This window comes from Lipophrys pholis, assembly GCF_963383615.2.
Source record: "Lipophrys pholis genome assembly, contig: SCAFFOLD_54, whole genome shotgun sequence".
In the NCBI taxonomy this organism is placed as follows: domain Eukaryota; kingdom Metazoa; phylum Chordata; class Actinopteri; order Blenniiformes; family Blenniidae; genus Lipophrys; species Lipophrys pholis.
This window is the reverse complement of record NW_028292140.1, coordinates 116,320-132,500: the sequence shown is the minus strand read 5'-3', so window position 1 is coordinate 132,500 and position 16,181 is coordinate 116,320. Positions and strand designations below refer to the sequence as shown.

Genomic DNA, 16,181 nt, shown 5'->3' with positions numbered 1-16,181 from the left:
CACACTGCTGACACACTGCACCTGAATTAACATACCAGAAAACCTCTGTTATCTGGATTAACATACCAGAATACCTGTTATCTGGATTAACATACCAGAATACCTGTTATCTGGATTAACATACCAGAATACCTCTGTTATCTGGATTAACATACCAGAATATGTGGAACTCTAATCCTGAAGTTAATGGAGAAGAGAAACCAGAGTTAATCCTGAAATCAATCCAGATGTTGTAATTCAGGCCCCTGAGCTGTGTTGTTTTCCTCTTCTGTTGTTGTTTTCAGACTCTGGTGGTGTATGCCCTGGGCGTGGTCTTACAGGACTCCAACACCTGGACGGACCCGTACAGGTGCTGAGTCATCCTTGCTAAGGCAGCGTTTCTGACTCAGTCAAAGAAAGATGGAGACTAATGATCCCGTTAGTCTCTTCTGGTGTCACTGAGGTGAAGAGAAAGTAACAGAGTGTTAGTTTAGTGACCAACCCTTTCTTTGTCCTCCTCAGGTTTGATCCGGAGCGATTTGAAGAAGAGTCTGCCAGGAAAAGCTTTTGTCTGCTGGGATTCTCTGGGAATCAAAGCTGTCCAGAGCTCAGGTACACACCGCGATTAAAACAACACCAGACGACGACTTCCATCACAAACTCAACTTGTAAAGATGCAATTCAATCTAAACAAAAAGAAGAAGTAGAAGAAGTAGATGGAACTGGACAGGCAGCAGCATGACGATAGTAATAACACAGTAGAACTAGAAGGATGACATCAAGTGGAAGGAGATGAACTTCAAGAGTCAGCAGCTCATCAGAAAGCATTAGTTAGAAGCAGATGAGGAAGTGACACTCTGGCTCTGCTCGCCTCAGGTTGGCCTACACGGTGGCCACGGTGCTGCTCGCCACGGTGGTGCGGCGGCTGAAGCTCCAGCGGCTGAAGGGACACGTGTCGGAGGTCCGGTCTGAGCTGGTGTCCTCCCCCAAGGATGAGACCTGGATCACCGTCAGCAGACGGAGCAGCCTAAAGTAACTGAGTAACTTGAAACCCTCAGGTGTCATGACCAGTAAAGTATTGGGGGGGTAGGGGGGGTGACCCTGACAAGTCACTTTAAAGCTCTGTTCTTCCAGCTGACACACGTCCACTGGTGATCTCTGATGTCCACAGATCTTTAACAGGAGCCTTCACAACTTTCCTTTTTTATTCAATCATCTTCTATATTAAATATTTGAAACTTTACTGTGAATTTGTGTCCCTTTCCTCTTTTGATCCCAGTCACACATGGAGTGTTTCCAGCAGGTACGTCAAAGCTCATGTATCATGTATGACGTTACACCAGAACTACTCACGTCTGTCATTGTTTTGTGTTTTATTGTAAAACAATGTGACCAGACCAGCTTAAATAATGACACATGCTTCATTTAAACAACACCAGCGTTTTACCCAAACTCATTAATGCTGATCAAACAGGCTTCATCTCGGAGACGAAGGCATGATAATATTAGACCCACTCTTCACATTGTGAACCACATTAAAAAACATAAGATTGAGGCGGCGTTGGGGCCTTTGTATATAAAAAGCTCTTGCTCACAGAGTCGGTGTTAGTGAACTTTGGTTTCCATGATCATTTTATTCAAACTATTGTAATGTACACAAAACCAACGGCTCGAATAATAATAAATGGTAACTTATCTAATACGATTGAATTGGAACGTGGAACTAGACAAGGCTGTCGCCTCTTGTTCTCCCTCTACATAGAGCCTCCTAACAGACATTCATAAGGTGGCGCTATATGCTGATGATGTCTTCATATATTTACGTGAACCAATGCAATCACTGCCAGGGTTGTTAAAATACCTAAACACCTTTGGCAGTTATGCAGGATATAAATTGAATGTAAGTAAAACTCAAATAATTACCTTAAACTATGATCTTCCAACAAACTTACAAAAAGAATTGAATCTAAAATGGGACCTGACTACTTTGAAATATTTGGCAGTTGTCATTCCCACCGACACTTCAGCTATAGCCAAATGTAATTACGATGATCTTCTCACAAAAATCAAACAGGATATTCAGAGATGGACTGCCATTTCCCTTTTTAAGCCTGACTCAAACAATCGAATCAGTGAAAATGAACATACTACCAAGGGTTCTTTTTCAGGCTCTCCCTGTTGAAATGACAAAAAAAGAACCTTTTTGGAATGGGAGGAGCTGATCTCCAGATACAAACGGTCGGGGAAAGAAATCACGAGTGAGATTCAAAACATTCCAACTTTGCAAAGAAAAAGGGGGAATGGCAGTACCAAATCTAAAAGACTTTTAATTCAGAACAAATTCAATCTGTGTAACCCAAATGATCAAGCTCTGTGGAAGGATATTGAACTGGGATTTATATCGAACCCCCCAATACTGGTCATAGTGGGAAAGAGAGATTCTGGAAAAATTCTTAATGAGGTTGAAAATTCATGGCTGAAGTCATCATTAATATCCTGGTCAAGTGCTTAAGATGAATACGAACTACATGACCCAAAGCTCATGAGCATAGGTGAGGTTAGGAAGGAAGGTGGACTGGCTCATGACCATAGGTGAGGTTAGGAAGGAAGGTGGACTGGCTCATGACCATAGGTGAGGGGAGGAAGGAAGGTGGACTGGCTCATGACCATAGGTGAGGGTAGGAAGGAAGGTGGACTGGCTCATGACCATAGGTGAGGGGAGGAAGGAAGGTGGACTGGCTCATGACCATAGGTGAGGTTAGGAAGGAAGGTGGACTGGCTCATGACCATAGGTGAGGTTAGGAAGGAAGGTGGACTGGCTCATGACCATAGGTGAGGGGAGGAAGGAAGGTGGACTGGCTCATGACCATAGGTGAGGTTAGGAAGGAAGGTGGACTTGCTCATGATCATAGGTGAGGTTAGGAAAGAAGGTGGACTGGCTCATGACCATAGGTGAGGGGAGGAAGGAAGATGGACTGGCTCATGACCATAGGTGAGGTTAGGAAGGAAGGTGGACTGGCTCATGACCATAGGTGAGGGGAGGAAGGAAGGTGGACTGGCTCATGACCATAGGTGAGGTTAGGAAGGAAGGTGGACTGGCTCATGACCATAGGTGAGGTTAGGAAGGAAGGTGGACTTGCTCATGATCATAGGTGAGGTTAGGAAAGAAGGTGGACTGGCTCATGACCATAGGTGAGGGGAGGAAGGAAGATGGACTGGCTCATGACCATAGGTGAGGTTAGGAAGGAAGGTGGAGCAGTAAATCCAGAGCCTCGCCTTTTGGCTTAGCTCCTTCTTCACCATGACGGACCGATACAGCGACCGCAGAACTGCAGACGCTGCACCGATCCGCCTGTCGATCTCACGCTCCATCTTCCCCCCACTCCTGAACAAGACCCCCAGATACCTGAACTCCTCCACTTGGGACAAGGTCTCTCCACCCACCTGAAGGGGGCAAGCCACCTTTTTCCGGTGGAGAACCATGGCCTCGGATTTAGAGGTGCTGATCCTCATCCCAGTTGCGTCACACTCGGCTGAGAACCGCCCCAGTGCACGCTGAAGGTCCAGGTTTGATGAAGCCACCAGGACCACATCGTCTGCAAAGAGCAGAGACGAGATCCTGTGGTCCCCAAACCGGACCCCCTCCGGTCCCTGGCTGTGCCTAGAAATTCTGTCCATAAAAGTTATGAACAGAACCGGTGACAAAGGACAGCCCTGCCGGAGGCCAACGTGCACTGGGAACAGGTCCGACTTACTGCCGGCAATATGAACCAAACTCCTGCTCCGGGCGTCCAGGGACCGGACAGCCCTTAGCAAAGGGTCCTGGACTCCATACTCCCGGAACACCCCCCACAGGACGTCCCGAGGGACACGGTCGAACGCCTTCTCCAGATCCACAAAACACATGTGGACTGGTTGGGCGAACTGCCATGAACCCTTGAGCACCCGGTGGAGAGTATAGAGCTGGTCCAGTGTTCTGCGACCAGGACGAAAACCGCATTGTCCCTCTTGGATCCGAGGTTCGACTAACGGCCGGATCCTCCTCTCCAGTACCCCGGAATAGACTTTCCCGGGGAGGCTGAGGAGTGTGATCCCCCTGTAGTTGGAACACACCCTCCGATCCCCCTTCTTAAAAAGACGGACCACCACCCCGGTCCGCCACTCCAGAGGCACTGTCCCCGACCACCACGCCATGGTGCAGAGACGTGTCAGCCATGACAGTCCCTGCACATCCAGAGACTTAAGGAACTCAGGGTGGTTCTCATCCACTCCCGGTGCCTTGCCACCGAGGAGCTTAGCAACTACCTCGGTGACTTCAGCCTGGGTAATGGACGAGTCTACCTCTGAGAACCCAGCCTCTGCTTCCTCAGTGGAAGACGTGATGGTGGGATTGAGGAGGTCCTCGAAGTATTCCTTCCACCGCCCGACGACATCTCCAGTTGAGGTCAGCAGCTCCCCCCCCCCTCCACCGTAAACAGTGTTGGTGAAAAACTGCTTCCCCCTCCTGAGGCACCGGACGGTTTGCCAGAATTTCTTATTTCTTCGGGGCCGACCGGTAGTCCTCCTCCATGGCCTCCCTGAACTCCTCCCAGACCCAAGTTTTTGCCTTCACCACGGTCCGGGCTGCGGCTCGCCTGGCCTGCCGGTACCTGTCAGCTGCCTCGGGCGTCCTGTGAGCTAACAGCCCCCGATAGGACTCCTTCTTGCCACGACAGGCACCAGAGACCCTGCGACCACAGCTCCGAGCGGCAGCTTTGACAATGGAGGTGGAGAATATAGTCCACTCGAACTCAATGTCTCCAACCTCCCCCGGAATCCGTGAGAAGCTCTCCTGGAGGCGGGAGTTGAAGACTGCGTGGACAGAGGGCTCGGCCAGGCGTTCCCAACAGACCCTCATGACACGTTTGGGCCTGCCGAGTCTGTCCGGCTTCCTCCCCGTCCAGCGCATCCAACTCACCACCAGGTGAGAGATGACACATGGCCGGAGATCGGGTGACATGACCACAAAGTCTATCATCGATCTCTGGCCTAGTGTGTCCTGGTGCCAAGTGCACTTATGGACACCCCTGTGCTGGAACATGGTGTTCGTTATGGCCAAACTGTGACTAGCACAGAAGTCCAATAACAGAACACCACTCGGGTTCAGATCAGGGCGGCCGTTCCTCCCAATCACCCCCATCCAAGTCTCACTGTCGTTGCCAACGTGGGCGTTGAAGTCCCTCAGTAGAACAATGGAGTCCCCAGTTGGAGCATCCATGCCAGGGCCTGACAGTTCAACCCGGAGAGACTGGCGACTGCTAAGGCTGAATTCACCAACATGGAATGCCTTGGCATCATTCGCCGTTCCGACAGCCCATGGGCCTCGCCACTCCACATGGTTCCGAAACCAGACGGTGGCTGGCGTCCGTGTAGCTACCGCCGTGCGACTACCGCTGCTTCAATGATGCCACCCCGCTGGACTGCAACCCAGTCTCACACATTCAGGACTTCTCTGTGCATTTGGCATGGAAGCGCCTCTTCTCCAAAGTGGACCTGGTGCGGTGTTACCACCAAGTCCCGGTGCACCCTGCAGACATCTCGAAGACGGCGGTGGTGACTCTTTTCGGGTTATTTGAATTCCTCAGGATGCCATTTGGCCTGAAAAACACGGCCCAGTCCTTCCAGCGACTGATGGACTCGGCACTTAGGGACATGTCTTTCATCTTCGTCTACATGGAAGATGTGATTTTCGCCAGTTCTTCTGAGGAGGAGCACCTGACACACCTCCGGGCCCTCTTCACAAGGCTTGACCAGCACGGCCTGATCATTAACCTAGCGAAGTGTGTCTTTGGAACGCTGTCCATCCAGTTCCTTGGGCATCTCATTAGCAGTGATGGGGCCGCCCCCCCTCCCGTCGAAAGTTGCGGCCGTTTTTGCTTTTCCCCACCCACGCTCGGCCCGGGGGCTCCAGTAGTTCGTCAGGATGGTTACATTCTACCACCGATCCATCCACCGGGCAGTTCACATCATGCGCCCGCTGTACAAGGCCCTCAAGGACAAGACCCCCAACCAAGACATTGACTGGAGTGGCGAGAGGGTCAAGGCATTTGGGGACACAAAGGCCCCCGGTCGCCCTCACAACCGATGCTTCTGACGACACGGTTGGCGCTGTGTTTGAGCAGTGGGTCAACGGTGCCTGGCAGCCGCTCCCCTTTTTCAGCCGCCAGCTGGTCCCCAGGGAGCGTAAATACAGCACCTTTGACAGGGAGCTGCTCGGTGTCTGATTGGCAATCCGACACTTACGGTCATCTTGGAGGGCCGGGAGTTTATGGTTTTCGTCAACCACAAACCCCTCACGTTCTCCAATGACCAAGGTGCCTGAGCCGTGGTCTGCCCGCCGGCAACACCAGCTGTCATTCATCTTGGAGTACACCACAGACATCGAGGGATTTCTTACCTCATGATAATCACTAGGTACTAGGTATGTATGTAGAGCAGTCCACCCACGGGGCACCATTTATGTTGCGTTTTGGTAGTTTGGCTTCGATAATGATTAATAATTACCAAAGATAGTTATTAATTATGTTATTAAAAATTTAATCTGATCTATATCAGATACCTCAGGAAGACCACCTGTTTAACAGGAAATGACAGCTAATTCAATACTATCAGTCTCATAAGATTTACTAAACAGTTAATCAGGAATTTGAATTAATAGTTAAATTAATTACAGTTACCATAATTAACAGCAAAGCTTGAAGGATTTTGGAGTTCTGGACACAGAAGAGGTCGACATTTCATTCACCTTTGTGCTCATTAATCAGAGAGCAGTTATGATTCCACAAATCATATTTATTTACAATGAAAACAAATAAAAACACAGATTCTAACTACCTATATACAGCTTAGTGTGTGTGTGTGTGTGTGTGTGTGTGTGTGTGTGTGTGTGTGTGTGTGTGTGTGTGTGTGTGTGTGTGTGTGTAGCTTGAGAGAGAGAGAGAGAGGTGGAGGGAGTGTGTGTGACGTGTGATGGAACTACAAAACAAAATGGCGTATCACAATAAACTACATTCCGAATGGAGGTTACCAGAGAGCAGGAAGACGGTCCTCGGTCTCCACCAGGTGCTGGAGAACAATAGAACATGAAGCTGGTCTTTAGCGTTGCTTCCTGAGTGTCTCTGTTAAAGGAATATTTCTAAAATGAGTTGATGTGAAGGTGATTTGTTGTAAAACGTCTGGAGGGTCAGACGGTGTTCAGTTCCTGTGTGATGGTGTCTTTGATGTGAAGTGGGTAGGTTGGTAGTTAACTAGTTAGTAAAGCAAAGATTAGCATGCAGCTAATAGCTCCTCCTCCGTTGAAGAGCCGGAACAAAGAAAGAACCTCTCCAAAAAGCTTTTGGAGAGGTGGGGGCATTCCAAAGTGTCGAATCCCTGGAGCCTCCACCAATCAGTGACTGGCTGAGTGCAGTCAGTCTCCTTTTAGCATAAAGGGGGGGGTTGCTAGCATGGTGCTGCAGTGGCAACAGAACCCCCCTGCGGTGAGACGCTCAGTGACAAATGAAGATTGTTTTTCATTAGAAATGAAGCAACTTTCTGTGGTCTGGTGAGATCCCAACACATCCGACACATCGCCGGCAAGTCCGACGTGGTCGCGGATTGCCTCTCCAGAGCGATCAACAGCACGACGCAGCTGGGTCTCGACTTCTCACGTATGAGTACGTAATGGGCCTCGGACCACGGGATTCAGTCGCTCAAAGATTCGGACACTGGATTGGCCCTGGAGGAGGTCGCAGTCGGTGACTTGGGGGTCAGGTTGTGGTGCGACCTCTCAACCGGTCAGCCTAGGCCACTGGTCCCTGTCGGCTGGCCACGGGCTGTTTTTGAGGCAATACACAGCCTCTCCCATCCCGGCAGAAAGGTGTCAGCGAGGCTGGTGGCTCACAAGTGTGTTTGGAGGGGGCTGAAGAGGGACGTGTGGGCCTGGGTCGACTCGTGTGTCGACTCGTGTGTGGCCTGTCAGTGTGCAAAAGTGCACCGCCCCACTAAGGCCCTGTCGGAGCCTTTTGCTGTCCCTGAGAGGAGGTTTGAACACGTCAACTTTGACCTGGTGGGCCCACTTCCTCCCTCACATGGTTTCACCTACCTGCTCACAATGGTGGACAAGACGACCCGCTGGCTGAAAGCAATCCCCCTCGCCTCAACATCGTCTACCGACGTGGCTAGAGCGTTCATCGGCACGTGGGTCGCGCGCTTCGGGACACCTTCAGATCTCTCCTCTAACCAGGGTGCGCAGTTTACATCAGAGATCTGGAATGTGATCGCCAGGGATCTGGGGGTCAAGCTGCACCGCACCACCGCATATCACCCCCAGGTGAACGAGTTGTGCGAGCGTTTCCATCGCTCCATGAAGGCGGCCCTGCGTGTCAGCCTAACGGACGGCAACTGGGTGGACAAACTCCCCTGGGTGATGCTTGGCCTCAGGACGTCCCCTAAAGAGGACCTACAGTCCTCAAACGCCGAGCTCGTCTACGGCCAGGTGCTGCGAGTTCCGGGAGATTTCATTCCTGATGCCACGACACTCTGGTCTGCAGCCGGGCAGCGGGCCGTTGCGACCACCCTCCGAGGGGCCGTTAAAGGTCTTGCAGCACGGGAGTAAGAGCCTGGACATAGACATTGGCGGGAGGCCTGAGACTATTTCCATCGATCGGATTAAACCTGCCCATGTGGACGTTTCCAGGCCATTGGAATTGGCCCAGGCCCCGCACCGCGGTCGCCCCCCGGCACTGCACCCCCTAACCTGGCTGGGCCCCCTGCCACGCTGTCAATGCCGTTGCCGCCCAACCCTGAAACTGTCCGGCTGCGCCAGCCACCCCCCCCGGCCCCTGCCACCTGTACCCGCCGTGGTCGGGTCATCATCCCTTTCCGGACTTTGACTATGGGTGAATTCTGGGGGGCTTGTGTAGTGAGTATAGCGGCACCTTAACCTATTTAAGGTGCTGCTCTGGGGAGGACGGGCGAACTGTTTCAAACGCGTTCAGAGGCAACAATGATCAGGTCCAATGCGTAGGTTTCCTTTAGGATATTTCAATCCATTTATTTAATTGAGGGTTTCCACAGTCCAAAAGTTGATGCCTGTCATCAATCACTCAGCCCAATACTGAGTTCCTATGGTCCACATTTAATCTTTCCTCCCTACTGCCACTCTTCCTGACACGTCTCCCTGGAACGCTTCAAAACTGTGTCTGCTCCCCTGTCCTGCACACCTGGCATTGATTAGGTGGAGGCTTTATAACCTCCACCTTGCCCTAGCTCCACCTAGTGGGCAAATACAAAATCAAAACAAATGGCCAGTCATCAGGAGGACACATACAAACAGAAATAAACAATAAACCCATAAAATGGCTCCTACAGTGAGTTTACATTCACCTACGGAACCTAATTTAAGTTACAGAGTTCCGGGGGGACAGTTTATACCGGTGGTCATTTCCTGTTGTTGTCCTGTTGTGTTCGCAACTCACCAAGTTAAAAGTCTGCTACGTAGTGGTTGTAAAGCGAACGTCTTAACGTCATTAAAACAGCCAGCTTTAGCACCGTCTTTTAACAGGCCACCCCCGACTCCCATCCTTGCGCACTACAATAGACAGGTTAAAATGTCCCTGGAGCACGAACACTGCAACTATCGTAACTGAATTACTGTTGCTAAGTTTGTGTCCTGGAATAATATGCAAGAGTACCTAATATCAGGAGACATTAAATAGAAGATGGGCAGGTGGAGACTGACAGCTCAACCGAGCTCGTAGGATCCTATTGAAATAGCTGAAAATCAAAGAAATGCTGGATTTGGGGAAATAAACTTTGAATACAATGTTTATGGACATAAGAGGCCTCTGTGACATTGTTGAAAAAGTGTATAATATGAGACCTTTAAACTTCACACTTTTTTTCCACCACTTCGACTTTTTCAGAAGCATTATGGAAGATCTAGATTCAGCACATTATTTACCCCAGACCGAAATGTTCACCTTTCTGTCACATTTGTTTGTTTGGCGTTTGAACTGTTTTGTGTGGGAGTCCTGCAGTCCCGCAGCCGGCCGCGGGGGCGCCATTGAACACGCGCAGTCCCGCAGTTGGCCACAGGGGCGTCACTGTAAATGTTGTAATAATGTTCTTTTCTATCTTTGATATTGTTAAGGAAATACTCTTAATTTTTGTGCATAATTTTACATTGGTATAAATAAATTAGAGACTTTTATTTTGAAAGTGTTTAAAGGCGGAACCTACGTTCCGAGAGAGTTTATTTCCCACGGCGGAGTTTCACAGACGAACCACAGCTCCTGAACGCAACCTCACGTAAACAGACTTAAGTTATTAAGACTCTCTTTATGACATGCGGCGATTGAGGTATTGTTTTATCATATGTTTGTATATTTATGTGATTTGAGCCGTAAGATGTGTATTTTCACATGTTTATACTTTTGTGTATACTTTTCATTTGTGCTGTTTGTAGTTCTCACCGAGTCCTGGACTCTCCAAGAAGTTACCACAATAAACGCCCCTTCCAAAAAAACAACCTGAGTCCATGGTCGTGAAGAGAGCTCCAGTCAGTCACTGAGCGCACACACCCACACACACACACACACACACACACACACACACACACACACACACACACACACACACACACACACACACACACACACACACACACACACACACACACACACACACACACACACACACACACACACTCTCTCACTCCTGCAGTACCACAGCCGGCCGCACGGGCGCCACTGAGCAACACTCTGCGTTAAAGATGTGAAAATGGCGGAGCTACAAATGCTACTGGAGGAGGAGATCCCGGCGGGGCGCAGCGCGCTGCTGGACAGCTTCACCAACTTGGAAAGAGTCGCGGAGTACTGCGAGAGTAACTATGTCCAGGTAGGCTGCGAAAGGACGAGTCCTGTGAGTATTGTGAGTGTTTGTACCACGGAGGGCGAGCGGCTGCTGGGCTCGCTCATGCTAATGTGGTGCAGCACAGCGAGCTAGCTGCGGCTAAAGCAACAACAAGTCTAAACCCTGGATCTGGATCTGGATCTGGATCTGGGTCCGTCTGAACCGAACCCGGACCTGCTCTTGAAAACATCAGCTGCTCGTGTTGTTGGTCCGTGACAGCGCTGCTCTTGTGTTTGTACATCCACGGAAGGATGCCAGTTGGCCGGTTCGCTGCTCGGTACCAGCAACCAAACCGGGACCGTGAAGATGGACCTGAACCCCCGTCAGGGACCAGTCTGCACCCCGAGCCCAGCGACCGCTGGTCGGAGGATCATCTTCATCTGAGATTTTAGTCTTTGTGTGTGTGTGTCGGCTGTCCAGAGACACATCTGAGATTTATGGTGCTTCAAACGCCCCAGATGATCACTGATGTGAGGGAGTGTCTCTGCACACCTGTCTGTCTGCACACCTGTCTGTCTGCACACCTGTCTGTCTGCACACCTGTCTGTCTGCACACCTGTCTGTCTGTCTGCACATCTGTCTGTCTGTCTGCACATCTGTCTGTCTGCACACCTGTCTGTCTGCACACCTGTCTGTCTGCACATCTGTCTGTCTGTCTGCACATCTGTCTGTCTGCACATCTGTCTGTCTGCACACCTGTCTGTCTGCACATCTGTCTGTCTGCACATCTGTCTGTCTGCACACCTGTCTGTCTGTCTGCACACCTGTCTGTCTGTCTGTACACCTGTCTGTCTGTCTGTACACCTGTCTGTCTGCACACCTGTCTGTCTGCACACCTGTCTGTCTGCACATCTGTCTGTCTGCACATCTGTCTGTCTGTCTGCACATGTCTGTCTGTCTGCACATCTGTCTGTCTGTCTGCACACCTGTCTGTCTGCACATCTGTCTGTCTGTCTGCACACCTGTCTGTCTGCACACCTGTCTCTGTCTGCACACCTGTCTGTCTGTCTGCACACCTGTCTGTCTGCACATCTGTCTGTCTGCACATCTGTCTGTCTGCACATCTGTCTCTGTCTGTCTGCACATCTGTCTGTCTGTCTGCACATCTGTCTGTCTGCAGCTCCATGCAGAGCTTGTGTGTAGTGAGTGCAGACAGGTGGTTAGAGATGCTGAATTGTGACATGCAGGATGAAACAGACTGATCAGGTCTGACAGGATGTTGCTTGGCTGTCACGGAGACATTGTCCACTGAGACATTGTCCACTGAGACATTGTCCACTGAGACATTGTCCACTGAGACATTGTTGCTATTGCATTTGAAGGCTTTATCTGGAGAATATTGAGCACAGTGCTGAACATCTCTCTCTTCAAGACCCTTTCTAGTTGCTATGAAGCAACAAGTGTAAATGGGTTAGGGTCTGTTGGACCGCTCTGATCTTAGGGTTAGGGTTAGCCTAACCCCACCTGGCCGTCCTGCTTCGCTGCGTGTCGCATCACGATTCTTCTGAAGACAAAGTGACAGAGAATATCTCCTGGGATGAACTGCTGACAGCTCAGCCTTTGTTTTGTTTCATTAAGTGATGTTGAGAATGATTCCTTCCTGTAGTGTAATCCAACGTCAGGACCAAAACAAGCTCCTCTCTCCCACACCTTCTGTTTGATTCCTTATTTTGCTGCTTCAGTCTCCAGACAAGCAGAGGGCGCTGGAGGAGACCAAGAATTACACCACCCAGTCCCTGGCCAGCGTAGCCTACCTGATCAACACTCTGGCCAACAACGTGCTGCAGATGCTGGACATCCAGGCTTCGCAGCTCCGCCGCATGGAATCCTCCATCAACCACATCTCACAGGTGGGGGGACCAGACCGACACTGATCAGCTACTTGATGAAGATGATGCAGCACAGCTGCTCATTAATGTTTGAAATGAGTTCATGACTCATGTATGGGTCCTAGTTTACACGGATACTCCCCCTCTACGTTGACAAAAAACTTCATTGACACAGACCTGCATATACGGCTGATTCAGAGCTGCTATGAGCAGCCAGACCTGTAGGGGGCAGTGTAATGAGAAGCATTAAGCCATGATAGCCAGTCATAATCTGAGCAAAAACACAAAGTTATGAATAGTGATGAAGACAGAGTTTTTCTAGCACTCCACTGTGGGTGGAGATTTCAGGAATCCTCATTAGTGGAGACTCGTAGCTGATTTATGTGTCAATGTAAGAAACTCAGAGGAATATCACAGTTTTTTAGGGACAAGGGTACGTGGAAATGTGGCCGAAAGCTTGTACAGACTCTGGTGCTCTCACCAACCAAGCTGGTCTTTCTAATGTTCTTTTCAGCAGAGCAGCGTGAATGAAATGGACTGAAAGCATGAACACCACCTGAATCCACCTTCTTCTCCACCCGGGGAGCAGGAGGTTCCTGGCTTCAATGTGTCTCATGTAGTGAAGCCTCCATGAAATAAGCCTGTGACGTCCACAGTCAGCAGGGATGTGAGGTCCAGCTTCACTACAGCTTTACTGCTTTACGTTCTGCTTGTGAGCACAGACATTAGTGAAGGGATGGTGGTCCCAAGAGGAAGAGTGGAGGGGGGGGGGGGGGGGGGGGGGCTGTGTGATTTCAGTGGCCACTACTCCTCTAGAGGTACAGTAGGAGCAAGAATATGACAGTGGACTGGAGGCTGCGGTCTTCATAGATAGGGCCTTTCCACCAAAAAGAGCCAGGTGCTAGTCCAGGGCCGGGTCCAGGGCCGGGTCCAGGGCCGGGTCCAGGGCCGGTTCTTAAATAAGCACTGCCAAAGAACCGGCTGTCTTTCCATTGTCAACAGAGCCAGTGAGAGGCAGGTCACTGCGTCACTACAAAATGTTGTACGTCACTGATTTCACCAATGTAGCGCTGGCAGCCTCATCCAGGAACCAGGAGACGGACTGTAACGTCGCTCCAGTCCGGGTCGCTCCAGTCCGGGTCGCTCCATCTAGTCTGACCTGAACCTCTGATGCAGACCAAAGAGACAACATTGCGTCTCCTTGTTGCTCCATTCTTCTTTTTTCCCGTTCGTCTTGCTTTAGTCCGGCGCCTCCGAGTGGCCAAAGAGAAAACACAATTATACAAATAAGCTGTGAAGAAGGTTGGATCTTATTTTTCACCATTCCAACATTCCATAGTGACTTTCTGCTCCTTTCTCTTTATTTCTGGACGTGTCTGAATCAAAAGCTTCAACATGGAGGAATGGAGGTGTAGAATGATAGAACTGCTCTACAGCCGTTTCCATGGTAACCTATGTAACCACTCTGATTAAAGTTCTCTTTCACATGAAGCCATTAAAAGGCTCATTTTAGCTCTAAAAACTCCAAGTTTCATTTCCAGTAGTTTGTTTAGTAGTTCCTGAGGAACCAGAGGTCTGGCTTCATTCCAATTCAGCGTAATTTCTGCCTCGCAGGTAGCAATAACCCGCTCTGACCCAGCAACCATGTGGGGCCAGCGTAGCAGCAGCTTAGACCCTGATAGGCCGGGGAAAGACAAAGAACTGGTGCTAAACCTGGCCCTGGGACTTGCTGGTGGAAAAGCCCCCAGAGAGAAGCAGGAGAACCAAGTAATGCAGCCAGAGTACCTGCATCCAGGGCCAGTAGAAGACCTCCTGAGATAAAGTAGTGCCAGCTTGAGTTGAGAAAAGTAGAAACCTGTCCAGCCTCAGGAAGTCCCAGCTCATCATGAAGTATCAGCATGTCATCCTGTGCTCCTTGTCCACAGACTGTGGACATCCACAAAGAGAAGGTCGCTCGGAGAGAAATCGGCATCCTCACCACCAACAAAAACACCTCCCGCACACACAAGATCATCGCCCCGGCCAACCCCGAGAGACCCGTACGCTACATCCGCAAACCCATCGACTACAGCCTGCTGGACGACATGGGCCACGGAGTCAAGGTGCTCACTCTCCTCTCTGTGGAGGCAAATGTTCACTAGTGTCTGGCAGTGTCCACTGCCTGTGGCACCAGGGCTGACATACTGTTTGTTTGTTGTATCGAGCCTTGCACCTCTCCAGGCCTCCTGCACAGAGACACATGTTCTCCTCTTCTCAGTGCAGGAATCCAATGGAAGGCTTGAGAGAGCTGTTCACTCAGTGCTATCCACCGCTCTATATCATTAATAATCTCTCAGTGCTATCCACCGCTCTATATCATTAATAATCTCTCAGTGCTGTCCACTGCTCTATATCATTAATAATCTCTCAGTGCTGTCCACCGCTCTATATCATTAATAATCTCTCAGTGCTGTCCACTGCTCTATATCATTAATAATCTCTCAGTGCTATCCACCGCTCTATATCATTAATAATCTCTCAGTGCTGTCCACCGCTCTATATCATTAATAATCTCTCAGTGCTGTCCACTGCTCTATATCATTAATAATCTCTCAGTGCTATCCACCGCTCTATATCATTAATAATCTCTCAGTGCTGTCCACCGCTCTATATCATTAATAATCTCTCAGTGCTGTCCACCGCTCTGTCATTAATAATCTCTCAGTGCTGTCCACCGCTCTGTCATTAATAATCTCTCAGTGCTGTCCACCGCTCTATATCATTAATAATCTCTCAGTGCTGTCCACCGCTCTATATCATTAATAATCTCTCAGTGCTGTCCACCGTTCTATATCATTAATAATCTCTCAGTGCTGTCCACCGCTCTATATCATTAATAATCTCTCAGTGCTGTCCACCGCTCTGTCATTAATAATCTCTCAGTGCTGTCCACCGCTCTGTCATTAATAATCTCTCAGTGCTGTCCACCGCTCTGTCATTAATAATCTCTCAGTGCTGTCCACTGCTCTATATCATTAATAATCTCTCAGTGCTGTCCACCGCTCTATATCATTAATAATCTCTCAGTGCTGTCCACCGCTCTGTCATTAATAATCTCTCAGTGCTGTCCACCGCTATGTCATTAATAATCTCTCAGTGCTGTCCACCGCTCTATATCATTAATAATCTCTCAGTGCTGTCCACCGCTATGTCATTAATAATCTCTCAGTGCTGTCCACCGCTCTATATCATTAATAATCTCTCAGTGCTATCCACCGCTCTATATCATTAATAATCTCTCAGTGCTGTCCACCGCTCTATATCATTAATAATCTCTCAGTGCTGTCCACCGCTCTGTCATTAATAATCTCAGTGCTATCCACCGCTCTATATCATTAATAATCTCTCAGTGCTGTCCACCGCTCTGTCATTAATAATCTCTCAGTGCTGTCCACCGCTCTG

At 49.7% G+C, this 16,181-nt stretch overlaps 2 protein-coding genes across 11 annotated transcripts in view; both read left to right on the top strand.

Annotated features, from left to right (window-relative positions):
* cyp20a1 (cytochrome P450, family 20, subfamily A, polypeptide 1) overlaps positions 1-10,518 on the top strand; it is a 21,408-nt gene extending 10,890 nt beyond the window's left edge. The window contains exons 11-14 of the mRNA XM_080493833.1: positions 285-349; positions 502-591; positions 856-1,282; positions 10,466-10,518. Coding sequence (XP_080349959.1) covers positions 285-349; positions 502-591; positions 856-1,015 — 315 coding nt within the window. The 3' untranslated portion in view covers positions 1,016-1,282; positions 10,466-10,518. The remainder of the gene's footprint in view (positions 1-284; positions 350-501; positions 592-855; positions 1,283-10,465) is intronic.
* A 208-nt stretch (positions 10,519-10,726) lies between these two features.
* The window catches only part of LOC308128149 (abl interactor 2-like), a 30,318-nt gene continuing 24,863 nt past the window's right edge, over positions 10,727-16,181 (top strand). For all 10 annotated transcript variants that reach the window (XM_080493832.1, XM_080493827.1, XM_080493830.1 and 7 more), the window contains exons 1-3: positions 10,727-10,896; positions 12,594-12,761; positions 14,666-14,842. In XM_080493832.1, the coding sequence (XP_080349958.1) occupies positions 10,780-10,896; positions 12,594-12,761; positions 14,666-14,842 (462 nt within the window). In that variant the 5' untranslated portion in view covers positions 10,727-10,779. The remainder of the gene's footprint in view (positions 10,897-12,593; positions 12,762-14,665; positions 14,843-16,181) is intronic.